The 18,858-nt window shown below is 36.5% G+C and overlaps 1 protein-coding gene across 2 annotated transcripts in view; it reads left to right on the top strand.

The window, feature by feature from the left end:
* The window catches only part of TMCO3 (transmembrane and coiled-coil domains 3), a 34,845-nt gene extending 16,520 nt beyond the window's left edge, over positions 1-18,325 (top strand). The window contains exons 8-14 of one of the 2 annotated variants that reach the window (XM_065652258.1): positions 87-273; positions 1,226-1,343; positions 1,910-2,105; positions 8,262-8,412; positions 15,391-15,470; positions 15,971-16,120; positions 17,901-18,325. In XM_065652258.1, coding sequence (XP_065508330.1) covers positions 87-273; positions 1,226-1,343; positions 1,910-2,105; positions 8,262-8,412; positions 15,391-15,470; positions 15,971-16,120; positions 17,901-18,014 — 996 coding nt within the window. In that variant the 3' untranslated portion in view covers positions 18,015-18,325. Of the gene's footprint in view, positions 1-86; positions 274-1,225; positions 1,344-1,909; positions 2,106-6,494; positions 6,693-8,261; positions 8,413-15,390; positions 15,471-15,970; positions 16,121-17,900 lie in introns of those variants that run through there. The other variant, XR_010607669.1, reaches the window with a different exon arrangement.
* The last annotated feature ends 533 nt before the right edge of the window (positions 18,326-18,858 follow it).

Below are 18,858 nucleotides of genomic sequence, written 5' to 3'. Positions count from 1 at the left end.
TGTTTATTTGTGCTGAAAATCATTATAACTTATCAGTGAGAAAAGTGTTACCAGACTTTATCACAAGAACTTGTTTTCTTCCTGAGGTATGGAAAATATCTGTGCAAGGACCCTGCTACATGACGGTTCTGATGATTGCCTTTGGTTTACTATGGGGACACTTGCTCCAAATCAGACCAACACAAAGTGTCTTCATTTCCACTTGTTTGTCTTTATCAAGCACGCCATTGGTGTCAAGATTTCTTGCAGGTAGTGTTCGAGGAGATAAAGAAGGTAAGCGTGATTTTAAGTATGGACTACTGTAGTATCTACAATAAAATTTGAAAGTAGTTGACTTTGTAATATTAGGAGAGAAACTAGTTAAAACAAAACACACTCTTAGGTCTGGTTTACAGGTGGTCATCCATCCTCCTTTAACACTGGCCAGTGTTGCGTATATTCTTGTTATGAGGTGTACCTGTTATTTACATAGCCAGTCCTCTTTGGAGAAAGTATAGCCTAATCAGTACTCTCCATGTTAAGAATTGACTTTACTGAGGGTCTGGAATCCTTCTGCTTTTTAAGAGATTGCCAGGTTAGACTATTACTACCAGTCTGTCGTCAGGGCAGAAAGGATAACTTAAATAATTCACATCCTTCCTCAGCAAACCAAGACCAGCTCAGACAGTCTTTCATAGCCAATAGCTCTTCAGATAAGTACCTTCAAGTCCCATATTGCTAGCTTCTCAAAGACTTCTAAAGGTTTCCTTTCAAAAGTTTCGCCATCCTGCTTTCTTCCATTTAAACCTCCCTCGTTACATACTGCATTAAAGTTCTCTCCACCTCCTAGAATGTTCATGTTCTAATGCCTAAATTCAAAGTGTATATTTTACACATGCTGGCTCTTACATGTGTCTGCTACTCTAAAGACTGTATGTTTTCAGTAAAGGAGTTCCAGTAAATGCATATCTAGTTCTTAACTGCTAAGCAAAGTCTATATTTTTATTGTGTAACAGAAGCTTCATATGCATATTTTATTTCTATTTTTATGTATATTTTATTTATATGTATTTTAATTTATTTACTGGTGGGGGGGGAAAAACCAAAACAGAATGCTTTGAATGACCTCACCCCATTAAAAACTATATGTAGCCTCCATTTGATGACGACATTTCTAGATTTCTGAGCACTGCAATCATTCATAGATTCTGATGAATGTTTCCACGACTGCTTTCTTGGTGTACAGGGGATATTGACTACAGTAGCGTACTACTTGGCATGTTGGTGATGCAGGATGTGCAGCTTGGTTTATTTATAGCTGTCATGCCTACACTTATTCAAGCAGGAGCGAGCACATATTCCAGGTAAAAAAAAAAATAGTTTATGTATCTTTCACCCCCTTCCGATTAATATGTAGATTGCAAATATGAATATGAGAGCACTACAGTTAATGTCAATTCTGTGGAAAAATACACACTCTGTTCTGCGAGTTCCCTTTACTATTTCTTCTTGTCATATTGTATGAGGATATTCTTTCTGCTCTAGCTACCTTAGTCCTGTGCAGTACTTAAAATTTGTAGTGTAAAGTTTTTTACTGTAAAAAATAAGTAAATTTCTTCAGTTACTTTATTCCCTCGAGACATATTTTTGTCAGACTATGTGATGGTAAGCCATCAGGCTCAATAATACTATGAAGATCAATCAACAAAAATCTTTTTGAATCAACGTGGAAGTAAATTCTAGGCTGTAAAAGAAATTGCTGGGCACTCAGCAGATTTAGTATTCAGCTTGTTTACTAATGTATCTAAACATCTTACTGTAGCTACTCAGTTTTGAACATCCATGGAATTAGACCTTTTCACTTAATGGGAACTGACTGGGAGGCATGAGAACACTTGAAAGAAATGTTTTGTTTGTTCTTCTCTTGCAGCATTTTGAAGGAAATACTGAGAATACTGATACTGATTGGCCAAATTCTCTTTTCTCTGGCTGCTGTTTTTCTTATATGTCTTGTTATAAAGACTTATCTCATAGGACCGTATTATCGCAAGTTGCATGCAGAAAGCAAAGGGAATAAAGAAATCCTCATTCTAGGAATAACTGCATTCATCTTCCTTATGTTAACGGTAATATTTTAAATTAATAAAACATTGTGATACATGTGGTAGTTTATTGCATCAGTATCACAAAAGCCATCACACTTATTGCATATCCGTGTACCCCTGTAGTGAATTGTTTGGTTTTGAAATGTTTTAAAACAAACCCCAAATGGACAGATGATTCATGCATTACAGAACAGATGAGTAAGAAGAGAAGAAACGTGCATGTCAATGAGCTTAACTTCTGCTGGTAACTTCTAATACAGCCAGTTAAAGAATCTTTATTCCAGTTTTAATTTGGGGCTACTTCATGCATTTGAAAATAATTTAGGATGGATTTTGAGATACTGATAATAGCTGATTGTGACATTTGCTCACAGGTTTCTTTTCAATAGCAAATTCTCAACATGGTTTTTATTATAAAATACTTTTATTTTTCTGTGAGAGAGAAACAGTTTGGGATGAAGTTGAGAAAGTAGAGAAATGGCTTAAAGTTCATAGGTTTTGATATTGCTTTTGGGTTTAGTTCATTTTTCTTTGAATCTTCTTCTACTTGTTTCTATTTCACATTTCAGCCCTCTGAAAAACTATTCTGCTGGAGAACAGAATGTGACAATTGCTGATAATGTTGTGGCTTTGAAACTCATTATCCCAGAAGTGCCATTTGTTATGTCCTCTGAGAATTTCTGACAAAAATTATCCCAAAAAGTGCCTGTGCATGTGCCTTTTTTTCTAGGGCTATTTGCTTAATTATTACAGGTCCAACAGAGAAAGCTGACCTCCTGCAGGAAGAAGGTCAAGAAAGAAGTTAGCGAGAGGATAGCTTTACAGTTTGATTTCTATTATATGGGTTAAAAATGCCATACCTCTAAACAGCTATTCACATTCCAGACAGAAGTGCCATCTCATAAGGGAAGGAACAAAACTACTTTCTCCTTTTTACTTTCTAACAAGCAGACATAACATTTGTAGAACAATTTCAATGAAAAACAACCACAAACCACAAAAGTTGCATAAAATATTATGGTATCTAGATACAGTTCTACTTTCATTAAAAATATGGCCTACATAGACTGATCTGATTGAATTGGCTGTATTGTGCCCAAATCATGTATCAAATGCATAAGGAATTTGTCTATGTGACTTCACATGATATATGTGTGTACACAAACCTGAGGGAGAGTACATTTGACTGTGGTGGATTCGTACTGCAAAACCAGAAAGCTTCTTCTGCATGGGAAGCATTCGTGAAGGAGCAAATATTTTGTGTACTTTAAAAACATGGTTTTTTCCACTTAAGGTTGATAAATAATGTATGCAAGGTAACAGTACAAAGGATACTGCATGTCATCTCAGTAAGCCAGTTGAGATGCTTGATATTCTCTGACACTGATACATTCATTATAGTAATGCTACAAGTTGTGGTTTGAGCACAGGCTTAAAAAATCAATAATGAAAAACAGAACAAAAAAAGTATTTGATTGTCCAGTTGAACAGCTCAAGAAACCTTCTGGAAAACCAATCTTAATTGGTATAGATGCCCTATTATGTCAGGAATAAAAATACAGGATGGAGGATGGCAGTCTAATTAGAAAAATACTGCATGTATTCAGAAAGGATAAATTAAGGGGTTTGAGTTTCAGGTAGGAAAACAATTAAACTGTCGTGATTCCTGCAAAGATATTTCTCCTTGGAAAACCAAGCCTAAATATTGACAGAGTTTGTATAATTATCTGCAAATGCAGAATTTTCTATACTGGTGTAATTCTAAAAAACCTTTTGAATTTGTAGAAGCAGGAATAAGAGAATGCATATTTTAGTAGCCTTAACCAAAGATGACTCTCTGGCTTCATTTAGAAAACTTGACATTTTTAAACAAAATATTTAGCTCTCTGTCTAGCATGTGAGTTGTTCTGCAGACCACATCCTTTCCAATATATGGCAAAGGAGGTGGGAATGATATGGTGTTCCTGCTTCATGTATACGGTTACTTGGTACATGCTTCAGTGTTGACTGGATTTCTGGGGTCCACCTAAGTTTGTCCTGTGTTGGGGTTCATTTTTAACACTAGCACGTTATGCACATTATATATAAACTTAATTTATGCTACTTGTTTCCTGTGCTTGAACATCTCAGATGACTAATTAAACAAGAAATGCCATTTCTCTACCAATAAGGGCAAATTCTATATGGGAAAACAAGAGGGAGGATAGGACAGAAGAGATTCTGTATTGCAGTGTGAGTAAGCGATTTTGATGTAAGGATTATCCTGTCAGGTGAGGAACTTTCTGTATGGAAGTGACTTTTGAGCATTTCTGAACTGCTTGGCTCACTTGGATAACATTGCAAATCATTAAATCTGAAACAGGATCTTAAATACACCTCCTCTTGATAAACTATCTTAAGAGATGCAACAAATCTCAAATATGAGATAATGTACTGAGATTCAGAGCTGAAGAGGTCTTTGATAGTCTCAGAAGTAACTGAAATTCCCTCTCCCTTTTTTCCCTCAACTGGTTATGCAGATCAGGGCAGGGATTGTGTCAAGTGCCGATCCTATCAAAGTCTAGTTGACTTTGAGGCACAGTTGTGCATCTTTCAGTCATGTACCTTGTCATCAGTAACAAAGGTTCAGTACATCATTATTGTGCTTTCTGCAACTCCTTTTCAAGCTTTGAGTTATGCAGAAACTGGTTTTGTCTTGTGTGGGTGTGGTTTGGTTTTGTTTTGGTTTTGTTTTTTAGAGTGGGAAACTGTTCTCCTGAATCTGGACATAAAGAGCAGATTAGCTTATGGTTTTAAACGTGACTGTTTAGTATTGATGGCCAAACTGGTACTTTTAGGTTGAGATATGTAACACAATGAGCTAAAGAACATGTTAGATGTCAGCCAGAGTGTTCACTGGTGTAGTGTTGCTTTTTTTCATCTTCTGTATGTACAGAAACATTTCAAGGAAAATAATTTTAAATGCTATCCTGATAATGAATTGCTGTATTAGGTCTCTGCAGGACAGTGGCTGGGCTTTTTTATGTTTTAAAACTGAGCTGCTGAATGTTACTAAGGAATTGGAAAAAAAAATAAAACCAGACCTGACAAGAAAGGTAACAGTCACGTTTACATGTTTATAGGACTGTGTGTCCATATGAGGGGGGAGAAGTGGCTTCCAGTTTGACTGTGTTATGGTTGACCTGGAGTGATTGCAGCAAATGGAGGGAAATTGCGAGCTTGCTTTACATGCCAAAAAGACAAAAAGAAAATATAGCTATATGATTGCGGTACTTTATATGAAAACGTACATACATTTCCCTGCAATGTATTAGGAATGTCATTTCTTGTTTGCTTGGAGTGCTCTTCAATGTCTCCTAACCTGCTTACGAACTCTTTTCTGTCAATTAAAAGGAGATTAAAGAAGAACTGTAATCTCAAATATTCTGGTTAACTATTTAATAAAATACAGTTGAGGTGATCTTTTTACAAGGCTCACTAAAAATTGTTTCCATTTCTATTAAGGCTTCACTTCAAATGCAAGCTTAGAATTCACCTCTTTACTCTTGGGCAGGTTTAAGTTATTAAAGCTTGGAATTCTAATTCATTTATTTCCATCATGAATGTCTTTAATTTTACTGGCTTACCCCACTCATTAAGCTTTTATGATGATTAAAGAGTAGCAATAAGATGCACATTATTAGAGAATATAGGCAAGACAACTGCTGAACAAATGGTTGAAATTCATCTGGAACATGTTATAGCAGTAATGTTTATTTTATTTATTGCTGTGGTAGAACATTTGAACATAAATACCCAATATTCTAGAGAAAGCAGAGAAATCCTCTCTGAATTAGAATAAAATGGGATCTTTGAAAACAACGGAAAACTAAATTGTACTGGAAAAACCATGTAAATTGATAGAACTTTTCATTTCATTTTGACCGAAACATAGGAATTGAGAAAAAGACAGTACAGAGCCCAGGGATTATTGTTACAGCCTCGTTTGGTAAAGGCAAAACATTAAAAATGATGCAAGCGGGGAGGGATACTAAATGCAAAATACTTTCCAAGTTGTGCTTATATAAGAAATTTTTCTGAGAATGCCTTGCTGCCAGTAAAACAAAGTGTGTGTGTGTGCGAGCACACGTTATATATAATAAACCCTGATGCTACAGATTTAATTGAGGGAAATGTATCCACTTATTGGTAATATTACTGGACAACCAGGGACCAGAATGGGAATAGTACAAGAAGTCTGTGGATGAAAGAACAGGCTGGAGAGGGGGATGGGATCAAGAAAATAACCTTTTCTTGCGCTCTCATCCACTTCACACTTTCTGTGTGTAGAGTGACCTGTAGATTTTGATGACCTGAAGTTATGTAGTACCTAGAGAGCAGACAAGTGAAATTTGCCTTTTTATCTACCAGGCCTTTACCTCATACCCAGCTTGTTTTTATGTGGTGGGAGCAAACCAAGATGGACATACAGTTTGCTTCAGACATGTCTGATGCTTTCTGAACAAGCAGGTTTCTTACTTAAATTGCTCCATGCCTGAATAGCGATTCTCATAACAGGACGGTATCATGCAATTCTGATACACAAGATGCTAAATTCCTTCTTACAAGGTAACCTAACCGTGTATGTGGGAATACCTAAAATATTAGCTATAAAAGTTTTGATCTGGAGCCCTGTTATAGCTGAAAACATTTAAGGGGGTGGGGGGATTATAGCTGAATAGTAAAAAATCATTCCAACTATTTGAAGAGACTATATTGGATCTTAATCATACTCAAGAGGCTGTGACTTTTTACAACTAATGTATAATTTAGAAGAACTTAAATTTTTCCTATACATAACTGGTTTCCTTTCCTTCTTCATCTTCTGGTGACTTTAAAACCTTTTATATATATATGTTTCCTTCTTCCCTCTTATAATTTCAAACTGTGGTGAAAAGCACTGAAACTCCTTTTGTTTTAAAATGAAAGTAACATTATAATGTTATTTTGTTGGTTTTGCTTGATCAGCAACTATTTGTATTAGTCGACAGAACCAATCCATTTTCCTAGATGTCTTGCAATAAATTACAAACTGTTAGCACAAATAGAGTTATGTGACAAGCATTCAGACATTGTTACTTCAATACACAGAAGTCTGGTGTTTATTTTTAGGTGGCATGGAGACTCATTTATTGTGTCTTTTGCTCTCCTCCATTAATTTCAAGTCACTTGAGTTTTAGCTTCTTACATTACAGTGTAACACCATTCAAGATACGATGAATGTTGTCCATAAATGTACTATGGTGTACTGTTGTTTTAATCTAAATTAGTATGGAAATAAGTCTTCAGTTTTAAAAGTTCTATTAATATTAATAGCATTGCCCTTTCTTAGTAAGATGATCATCTGCAGCAGAATGGTTTTAAAGTAATTCTTTTAAAGTATACTTTATCCTGACTAGAAGTGCTGCATGCTTTTTTTAATGTTCCAAGCATTGCCTTAAGCAGTTTCTTTGTTTTGAGTTCAGTCGCTTTACATGCTTCATCTCTTCCTTCCAGTACCATATTCAAATAATAAAAAAGAAGGAAGAGCAGCCTGAATTCTTTCAAACAGATATTGTGCTTCATTTCAGCAGTTTACTTCACATGCTTAAATGCATCCCTACTCAGTAAAGCACACAGGCACACTGAAGTCCAATTTACAACAATAAAACGTAATTTATGCTTGGACTTCTGCTAAATTGAGGCTATTCTCCCAAATTAAAAGCTTTGACTTTTACTTTTCCCCCTTGTTTGACAGCCAGAAAACATGCTGTTCTTACTGCTTTATTTCACAGCCTTAAAGTATTATGCCATCCTGCCTCTGAAACGTTATAGTCTTACTTGTTTTTGTGAAATCAGATGCTATCCTTAAGAGTGACACAGAGCATTTACAATGTATATTAAGAAATTTATTTTTGTTTTTGTGGGGAGGGAGGTAACATGGTGGGGAAACTGGTTTTGTCAGTCTTTTGTATAAATACAATACTACAGAACACTTGAATAAATACACTGAATTCATTTGTTGTTGAACTTGTGTAAAGACATAGTAATTAACTGCATTCATTATAATGTACAGTTTTATGATTTCACTGTGAAATAGTATATGAAGTCACTCGGGGCTAGAGAACAGCAATAGATTTTTGTGTTATTCCTTGACAGATCACAGAGCTGTTGGATGTTTCAATGGAGCTGGGATGCTTCTTAGCTGGAGCTCTGATCTCTTCTCAGGGTCACATGGTTACTGAGGAGATTATGTCCTGTATTGAACCAATACGTGACTTTCTTGCCATCATTTTCTTTGCATCTATAGGTAACTTCTAAGAAAACTCGCTTAAAAAATAAGTGTTAACCTACAAATGTGGGGGAGGAGAAAAAAATATGGTGTCTACAAATTGGGGGGAGGAAATAGATTTGGTTTGTTTGTTGAGATCCTAAAATGTTAACTGACCACAGTATTGGTTTGACTTTGCTAATAGTTTCAAATGTAACGTTCATTTTTATAAGCAATTTCCATGTTATACTTTCAATTATTGTTTTAATGTCAGGTTTTCATTGTTAATTCTGAACTTGTCTGGTCTATTTAAAACATGTAACTAAAAATTTTAAGGTAGAAAGATGGTTTTGGTTTGGGTTTTTCGCCTTTTTTTAAAAAAAAATGTCTTCACAGTGGGTATATTTGTACTTTATACTAAAACTGTATTATTATTTTGAGTCAGTTTTAAGGTCCTTATGGCTTGGTTTTCTTTAGAAGCAGAATATGATAATGGATACAGATTTTTTTTTTTTTTAATAGCATTGTGTTTCTTTAGTTAGGAAAATGTGTGTTTTCAATGCAGAAATTAAAAAAAAAAAATAAACAAGATGTATCTCGGAGACTACCCGCATGCCAACTGAAATGTAGCATTGATGCCTGAGACCAGGAAAGGAACCCATCATGTTTGTTATCCAGAGCAAGTTAACTCTGAGAATATTTATGGTCAATTAGTAGCTTCATTTTTGAACTGCTACATTCTCTAGCTGCCTATGCAGGCCCCAATATGCTTTTTTTAAAGGAAAGGGAAACACGTTACTGAAGTGCTTAGGGACAGTGAATGAGGAGACAGGCCCTGTGAGAAAGCACTTGCCCTGCGGATTGTATAGGAGATGCATGTCCTACTTTGTGGGCATTGCAAGGTCTAAAATAGGGGGGTTGAATGTGACCTGTTGCACAAATCCAACCTCCTTCAACACATGCTTACTCAGAAATTCTTGGTTTGGATTGATTGGTTGTGGTTTTGTTTGTGGTTTTGTTTGTTTCCCCTGCCCCCAAAGACCATCCTCAGTTTTTCTTCTGGTTTTATTTTTTCCATTGTTCTTTTTATCTCCATATATTTTATTCAGATAATAGTGAAGTCCTATCATCTAATGCCTTTCTTCATAGACCTGTTTGATGCCCATTGTTTCATAACAGAAACTAAAACTATTTATGGTAGTTATCAAAATAAAAAGGAAATAGTTATATTTGACAGTCTTGATTTTTTGTTTCACCCAGCCCATTATAATAGCTTGTGCTGACCAGTCAGATTGCTTAGTAATAGGTATGTTTATTTGAATAACCTATTTTTTCATAAAAGAAAGTGGTGAGCTATGGTAAAACTCTTGGGCCCGTATGACTGACAAGGTTGGATGAGTAATTACTAAATGCTCACATGTAAGTTGCTTATGTGCTTTAGTAAAGATGGTGATGAAGTAGGTAGTGTTATGAGGGTTACAAAGCATGACAAGTAACTATAAGCCCAAAGTCAGTTTTACAAGGGACTGAACAATACACTATCCTACACTCCTGTGACTGAATAAATTAAGACTAGAGATAAAACTTTGGTACAGTACAAGAAAATAACAATACTTCATTTGGCATGCTGGCAACACTCCATATAGCCTACATTATACTGTAACGAAATTATTTTGGTAGTTCTGTTACAGAATTAAAATATTTTAAACTGTTGTTACAATTATAATTGCAAGAAGGGAGAAAAAATAAAATTGCCTAACAAGTTTGTATGGTTTTACAGAAAATGAGTGTTATTCCTGCCTCAGAAGAAAGTTAGCTAAAAATCAGAAAAATGAGCTATGTTATAGGCTTCTGAAAAACTGTGACAATGCTTGCTTGTAAAAAAAAAAAAACAAAAACAAAAACAAACAAAAAACCAAAAAAACCAAACAACAACAAAAACCCCAAACAAAACAAAAACCAGCCTACACAAAACCAAACACCCTCTCTCCCCTCCCAATAAACATTATTCCACCCTTCCCCATCTACTTTAAATTACTTTAAAATTTTGTGTTAATAGGAAGCCCTGTGGGGTGGTAAGGAGGTAGGTCTTAAAAAGGAGTCATCTGATGTTGCAAGGAAAACCTGACTAGGATAAAAAGTATTCCTTCAACTTTTTACGACAGTCTAGTAGGAAAAGACTTATTGCTTGCTCTCTACTTACGGATGTACGCATGCAAACGATATGTATCTATAAATTATAGAGATTTACTATATGAAATCATGTAAAGACCACAGGGAAGAGTCTTCCCCCCTGCCTTAAAGAGAAGGCCTGTTGCTATATGCAGCAAGCACCCTGTTGTAGAGAGCAGAAACTCGAGATCCTGAGGTGGAATGGTACACCATTGCAGTAGTAGAATTTCTGCTCCTTTTAGAATAAAGAAATAAATATAAAAAATTGACCTAATTGAAAAATTACTATATATGTCATTTGGAATAGTTAGTTCCTGTTTTATTTGTCTTACATGCCTGCTTTTCTGTTCTCACTACAGAAATCCTTTTGGTGCCTGAAAGCTGAGCTGAACAGTACTTGTTCGTGTAATATCTGTAACAGTGGTCCTGCCCTTAGCTTGACCTGTGTAATGCTGCTGCTTTCAAATTTGCGCATGGGTGCATTTGTGGGGAATAATACACCTCTGCAGTTAGGCATTAACAGCTGTACTTTGAGTTACTCTTCATCTGTACATTCATTTAGGTCTGTGTGTGTTCTTCAAGTTTTCTGACTCTCTATGCTTTCCGCTGATGTTAGAGAGTTCCTGTTGGTCTCTGTCCTCACTAATATTTTTGAGAGAGCATCTGGACCAATCCATTAGAGCCACATTTTGAGAACTTTCTTTTTCATTTCTGTTTTGGTACCTACTACTCAGATCCCTCCTTTCCACCTCTGCATCATTTGATTTTATTAGAAAGATGGAAGGCACCTTTGCATAGACTGCTTGACTCTTTTTTTTTTTTTTTTTTGAAGGCTCCAATAGCCCATCTTCTGTCAGTTGACAAGGTGTATGGAGTTCGAAATTGGGCATCAGGACCAATCAGGAGGATGCAGATCACTTCTGCTGACTGACGAAGTTGTGTGTTTTCAATGTGCTGTACAGGTGTACTCATCAGGCACCACATTGTGGAGTGTTGGACCTTGAATGCAAGATGCTGAAAACCCATTAACAGTCTTGTCTTTTTCTTCAGAAGATGGGTGATGCCAACAGTGTCAGTGCTACCGCTGTCCAGAATACCCCCCCACAATATTTCTCTGAGCCTCTCAGCATTTCTGTTGAATTTGACAGAAATCAAAGGAAGATCCCAACTGGAATGCACTAGGTGATATACATCACCTTCACCTTTTCTATCCAGCTCTACTGCGTTGTTGTCCAGCATGGATACAATGAAACTTGGAGCTCTCTGAACTGGCATTAGGATCAGGAGGACTTTCCCCTTTGCAGAAAGTTGGAGATGAACATTCGTTTTCCACTCTGTTGCGTAATGATCTCGCCAGGGCTGTGGCATTTCGCAGCGATGAGGAACGATGCACACCAGGATGCAGACGAAGACGCGCACACAGGCAGAAGTTGTGTTCAGGAGGGAGCGCGGAGCCAGGCAGAGCAGAGAGCTGAGCCAGGCTGAGGCCCTCTTTATTAACCATTCACAATTTATAGGTTAATGGATAGGGCCTGGACTAAGAGGTTAGACAGGATCTTTTTTCAGTAATTGTTATTCCAGACACACCACACTCATGTTGTGTCTGTTTCAGTCATGTTCCCACTCATCCACAGACCAGGCCCAACAACATTCACATGTCACATGTACTTGGGGGTGGTTTTCCAGATGGAGATATCATTCTGATGAGCCTGGGCTATCACTCCTTACGATTATGAAAAACATACTTCAGTACAACCTGTCCAAGGCCCTTTATATTTTGAGTAATTGCTGTGATTTAATTATGTTAGTATTATTTCTTCTTTGACCATCTGGATGGTCAGGTTAGTATTGATCTTCCTTTATCATCCAGGTGGCTGGAACCGCATGTCTTGCTTTTCCCACAGCATTTGTTGCATTTACTAGCTCTGCTCTTAGGTTCATTAAGACTCATAGTAGATACAGCATCCCAATGCTTCATAGTCTTTTTTTTTTTTTTTTCTCTGAGTGATGTCCTGTCCTGAGGATGTGTCAGAATTAATTCTACTGGCTCCAGTTTGACCAACAGAGTTCTGGTTTCTGTGATCTTGTTTGCCATCAAGGATCTCTAAGATTCCTTTTCTTGATGCTGGACCTTCTAGGATGTGGTCATGACTGCATTTGGATCTTCACTTGCTGTTTAGTGGCCATCTAGCAGATTGGTGGAATCTGTCTAATCAGGGGGGTGAGGGAGTTTACTTGTTAAGAAAAAAGTACTTATAAAAAGAATGCGCAAAATCTTGCTTGTAACCATCCATAGAAGAACGCATACCAAGTTACAGGAATGAACTGTGCTTTTTGGCTTGACATGGATGCAAGGTCACCTTCATCCCCAGGCCTCCATTCCAGCTATTCCAGAACACTGCTTAGAATTGAAGTCCAGTGGCTTATGCTCAGCTCTGTGAAAATGTACCTAAGTGACATCCTAGCTATTGGTGACAGGCCAACATGCTACATGCTACCTGATGACGGTGTTGAAGTTCTTGAATTTGATGAAAGTTTCTTCCATTTTAGAGAACAAGTCCATTGTGGCTCCTGAGCTTAGTCAGAAAGTCTGGTTAAAACCACTGAAATAAATGCCATATTCACGCACCTTCTATCTATGAAGTTCATCTTTTGATGGCATTCCTGTTGTCAAGAAGGCTTCATGTGCTTCTATAGCAGTCTGATATGACTTGTGGCCTTATTCCAAATTTGCATCTAGGGCAAGGGTCTGTAATGACCATGAAATCCACTATGGAGGGATTTATTTCCCCTAAAATGTGAGTGGCATGCTGAGATGTTTATTTGTTTGCTTAGAATAGTATGTATAGCAGGTTTAGGTTTGCTTCACCTTACAGACACTTCCACAGGATTAGTACAGAAATCTGTGGTAGTTTGTGCCTCGGGTCTTTTGAATATGGTAATTATCTCAATGTCAGGATGACGTCCAAATGAACTTCAGACTGCCTGTCTGCTCTGGAACAGAAAATGTAGATTCACCAGGCTATGTTTATAGCGTCCATTTGAAATCTTCGGTTTGAGATGTGGTGGGAGTTGGCCTCTTATTAAGCATGACATTGTTACAGGCTAGATTTTTTTAGTTGCTTTTCATGTATGTTTCTGAGACCAGCCTCAACATGAATGAGAAATGTGCACGTGATACACAGCAGAAAAAAAGAGAGAAGCTACTTGCCCCTCCAAGTGCATGTGTGCACACATTTGGGTTTCTTTTTTTGGTGTGGTGGTCTTTCTTCTTCTGCCTCTCTTCCTTTATTCGTAGAATAGTTTGGGCTGGAAGGGACTTTCAAAGGTCATCTAGTCCAACTCCCTGCAATGAACAGGGACATCTGCAACTAGATCAGGTTGCTCAGAGCCCCGTCCAGCCTGGCCTGGAATGTCTCCAGGGATGGGGCATCTACCACCTCTCTGGGCAAGGATAGTCTCTTTTCATTTGTTCTTCAGTAGTTAGAAGGAAATTGAGAAATAAAACAGGGTGTGTGCATACTGACTGGGTAGTACTTGTATAAAAATCTCTGATGTAATTGGAATACGTTTCTATCCACAGCGGAATGTGTGTATGGACAAAACATTTTGCACTTACTGTAACTGCTCTTTGTGCACTCGGAGAAGTTGACTCTTAGTTCTCTACGGTTCTGGCTCTGCAGTGCTATGGGGCAAGGAAAATTATTGAAAACTTGTGTTAAAATAAGAAGTTACAGCATCGATTTACATGCGTTATACTTTAGAAAGATAAACTCTTGTCCTTCACCAGAAATAATTGGGTTGAAGAACTGCCAACTATTACGGATTTATCAGGAACACCACCACTATTTTGGTTCCTCTTTTTAAGAGCTTTTATGAAAAAGCAATGAGCTTCCAAAGACACACAGTTACGTTATGCCTGTACAAGTTCCTCGTACCCTGGGAGGAAAACATGGACTTAGCTATGAGTAAGATTTTTCCTCTGTGATTCCAGGGATTCTCCAACTAATACTTCTTTTCCTGATGTTTAATATTAGGGGGATTTAGTTTCAAATTTCTGTGCTCTTTATGGCTCTTGTTACCTTGCTTCATATAATTGCCTAACAAAAATTACAGAAAAATGGGAAAAAGAAAAAAAATAGACAGCACACCATGCCCCCACCAAGAGGGAAAAAAAAAAAGAGAAAGAAAAAAAAGAAAAACCACAAACCAACCACCATCATAGCAATGTGGTATTATATAATTCTGTTGGTTTTAGGCTTTATGTGATTCCTGTCTAAGTCATTGCTAGTTCAGGTGACTTCCACTGTTCTCATGTGAGGGTCATGGGATCCAAACAGTTAGATTTTCTGTCATAGCTATAGTCTATACAAATACTGAATGTCATGTTGCTCCCACAGTGATAGTTCATTACCACGTCATACAAAAACATTAAACAGCTATTATAGCAAAGTGTATGTTACAATCACTATGCAGCACAATGGAGTTGTTTTCCTGCAGTGTTCTTATAGCTTTTACTAGAAGTGTGTTTCAGTTGAGATTCTGCATTGTTGACTGTTGTGGAAGAGAGAGAACTTTATTAATGAAAGTGCTCACGTGTCAGTTGTATATGATTTAACTCAGTTTGGAATATTGTTTATGCTAAACCCCTCCAAAGGAAAAATAGTTGGATAATGCAGGAAGTTCTTTAGTGATTAAGTAAGTAGTGTTGGTAGTTATGTTAGGCCTTTTTGGTTATTTGTTTTTGCAAATACAGTCTTGCAATTAAATCTGTTATTAACTCAGAAAATTATCATAGTAAGATATTTGCCTTAAACACTGACATATTGTTTTCTTTCCTCCTAGGACTTCATGTTTTCCCCACATTTGTAATATATGAACTCACAGTCTTACTATTCCTTACATTGTCTGTGGTCATAATGAAGGTATTTTCTTTTTTTAAATTTTTTTAATAGTCAGAATAATCTTTGTGTTGCATGCCTTAATGAAAATTCTGTGCAAGAACTGAACATCTGATATAACAGAATGTTACGTATTTGCTGTAAATCTATATTTGGAGTAATCTTATTGACTAGAATACAGTTTCATACAACATTCTTAGGCTATTGAAAAAATATTTTATTTAATTTTTAAAGTAAGTTATGCATGGGGAAATGTCTGTCTAGCTTGAGATTTGCAACAAAGTTATCAAGTGTTTTTATTATAGTAAACAAGATATTAGTTTTTACTGTGCAGCATACATTTGTCTCTTGACATTACTGCAGAAGGCGCCTTTAGAATTCCACTAGTTTATTTTATGTCCAGAATTATTGTATTCGATGCTATGTGTCTTACAAATATTCTACTATTTCATCTATTGCACTTTTTAATTTTAAAAAGAAAAAAAAGTATAACAACAACAACAAAACCCACAATGTTTTCAAAGTTTGTCTTGGCAGTCCTTGTGCTTTCTCTGATTCTTCCGAAGACCAGCCAGTACATCAAGTGGATTGTCTCAGCAGGACTGGCACAAGTCAGTGAATTCTCTTTTGTTCTGGGAAGCAGAGCACGCAGAGCAGGGATCATATCTCGGGAGGTGAGCTCTTCTGTAGTTACCAACTTCATTTTTTGCACCTGCATAACTTACTGGGGTTGTGTATTACAGTGTATTTGAAATACCAATACACTCCAATTTTGTGGCATCCCTCAACTTTTAACAAGTAGAATCAATCCATATAGATGGAGACACCCCCTGACAGGGTTCTTAGTTCCATTTTTTACTTGTTTCGTATTGCACTTTATTATTTTAAATAGCAGGTTTTACTTCTAAATAGCTTAATTATAAATGCTTTGCCTTAACTGCTCTCACAACTTCTTTATTAACTGTGCAGTGAGCTGTAGATAGCACCCAAGTCACTAAGACTGAGAAGCCTTTGCTTCTAAGATCCTGATGTAGCTATAGAAAGAGGTAACTGAGGGTCTATAGGAGATGTGTGAAACTCATTTTCACCAGGGACCACACCAGGCTTCAAAGGGCCGAATGCAATTTTAGGACTGCATAAATGTAACTACTTTTACATTTATGCAGTCCTAGAATTGCATTCGGCCCTTTGAAGGCAACCGTGAGGCTGATGTGCCCCCGGTAAAAATGAGTTTGACACCCTTGTTCTATAGAATTTGACTGTGGAGATGTCAGTAAGAACCAGAGAGCAGATATGGTGAAGTGGAAATTGCCTTAATATTTAAACAAGCAAACAAACTTGTAATCTTTACCTGCAAAGCTTGTTAATTTTAAATCCTCTGCAGAAAAAACAACCAGCTTTTTTAGTAGTCATAGAAAAAATCCCCTAGGAAAGAAACCTCCAGCTTAGTTTTATACTGAAGCAGTGGAAATACTTAATTTCACAAAGCAGACTTCATCTTGAAAAAATAGCAAATTATGGCTATAGAGACAGAACAACTGACCTTTCTAGTGCTAGCTGCTTTCTCTTCTGTATCTCTGCTCACAAAAATACTCTGGTGTCGCTCTGAGCTTTTCATTGTGTGAGCAAGAGAGCTGTATAATGCTGGAACCAATTCCAAATAAAGCGTGTGTGAAAAACTTACGCGATGCTGTTCATTTGTATAGGTAAAGGTGAATCATTTTCATGTTCACTTCTGCATATAATTAGAAGTTATAAATATTGTATGTTTGTATAGAGTTTCAAGGTATCCATATGTGATCACAGAACCAGTTTAGGGGCCCACCCACTGCACTTGGAGGCCTTTAGGCTTTCATTTTTTTTCGGTGGCAGCTCTCTCACATGGTTGTCTACTCCATAAGTTTACACAGCTCTGAAATTTTCAACAGTCATTGTTCTGTTTGAGACCTCAAAACTATTTCCCACTGCCATTTTGCAAGACTCTTTCAGAATATGTAGTTAAGATCTTATTTCAGGAGGTGTGCAGTACAAATTAAAGGGATTTTTGTTGGCTTTTTTGTGTCTAAAACAGTAGTGCACTTTGCCATTGTATCATTAAGCCAGAATACTTTTGGCTTTTAAAAATAAAGTGGTATTTGGCCTTTGACCTTTTAGCAGACCTTGATCTTTCAAAACTGACCTCTTAACTATACGTGTAAATAATTGTTTTCTGTAAGTTCATAATGTTTGGTTTGTACTTGTATCTTCCAACCAGGTAAACAGAAAAATAGATTATTTGTGCATACACTTGTTTGTAAAAAACATATTATGTAAAAATATGCATAGTTGGCTGGGGAGACAGGTGAAGTCTCCTGAAAATGTTGTCCAGAAAAATCTGATCTCCTCAGACTTCTAGGCACTTTTTAGTTTACCATATAATTAGGAGAAGTAATAGCTTTTCTTTCCAACTTTCAGGTCTATCTTCTTATTCTGAGCGTGACAACTCTAAGCCTTTTACTTGCTCCTGCCCTGTGGAAAGCTGCGATTATGAAATGTGTTCCGAGACCTGAAAGACGCTCAAGTACTTGATTAAAACTTGCACATGTACAAGAATACGTCTTCTTGCAAGGAATATCTTCATTGCTCACTGGATTTCTATGCATTCAGAAAGCAAGAGGTTTTGAGTAGTCAGTCCTCTTAACATGCACTTGGTCATAAGCCTTATACTGACCTTAAAACAGAACAAAACTCAACATTAAAAAGGAATTATGTAATTTGAATTGCACACCTTTTACAAAATTTATGTTCTCTCTGACAGATTAGAATCTGACGGAATATTTGTTTCTGATCCAATCAATTATTCAGAGCATAAATTTTTTTTTAAATATAGCATCATGCAAACTGTGTTGATTTTTTTATTTTTTTTTTTTTTTTTTTTTGCCTGAATGTGCCTTTTAATTTTCTTCCTATTTTGTTACTGCTGGTTCATCACCAGATTTTGTTTAAAAAGAAAAAATATATATATTATGGTGCCTATGGTATCTTCTTTCACTAAATGACTTGAGTCATTTTCACATTTAGGAGTTTTCTAGTATAAAATTAATCACAAGACACATTTCTAACGCTGAGTAAAAGTGTAGTCCTCTACACAATGAAAAGGTTTAACTGTTTAGCATCAAACTGCTTTAAGCAGTCAAGAACATATTCCAAATGATGCAGCCAATATTGTATGGTATTTTATTCCAAATTACAGCATATAATGTATTTTCCTACAGTGGTAACTTTTATTTGTGTTAGTTCTTGTATTTATTTACATATTTGACTAAAAGCTGATGGTAAGAAAGGGCATAACTTAAGTTATATTTGAAGACTGACAGTTGTCACCCATTCTTGTTGCTAACTGCTGTTATGGTAATTGTTTACAGGGGTTTTT

The sequence above is a fragment of the Caloenas nicobarica genome, chromosome 1 (genome assembly GCF_036013445.1).
Source record: "Caloenas nicobarica isolate bCalNic1 chromosome 1, bCalNic1.hap1, whole genome shotgun sequence".
Taxonomy (NCBI): domain Eukaryota; kingdom Metazoa; phylum Chordata; class Aves; order Columbiformes; family Columbidae; genus Caloenas; species Caloenas nicobarica.
The sequence above is the reverse complement of the archived record's forward strand: the minus strand, read 5'-3'. Positions and strand labels throughout refer to the sequence as shown.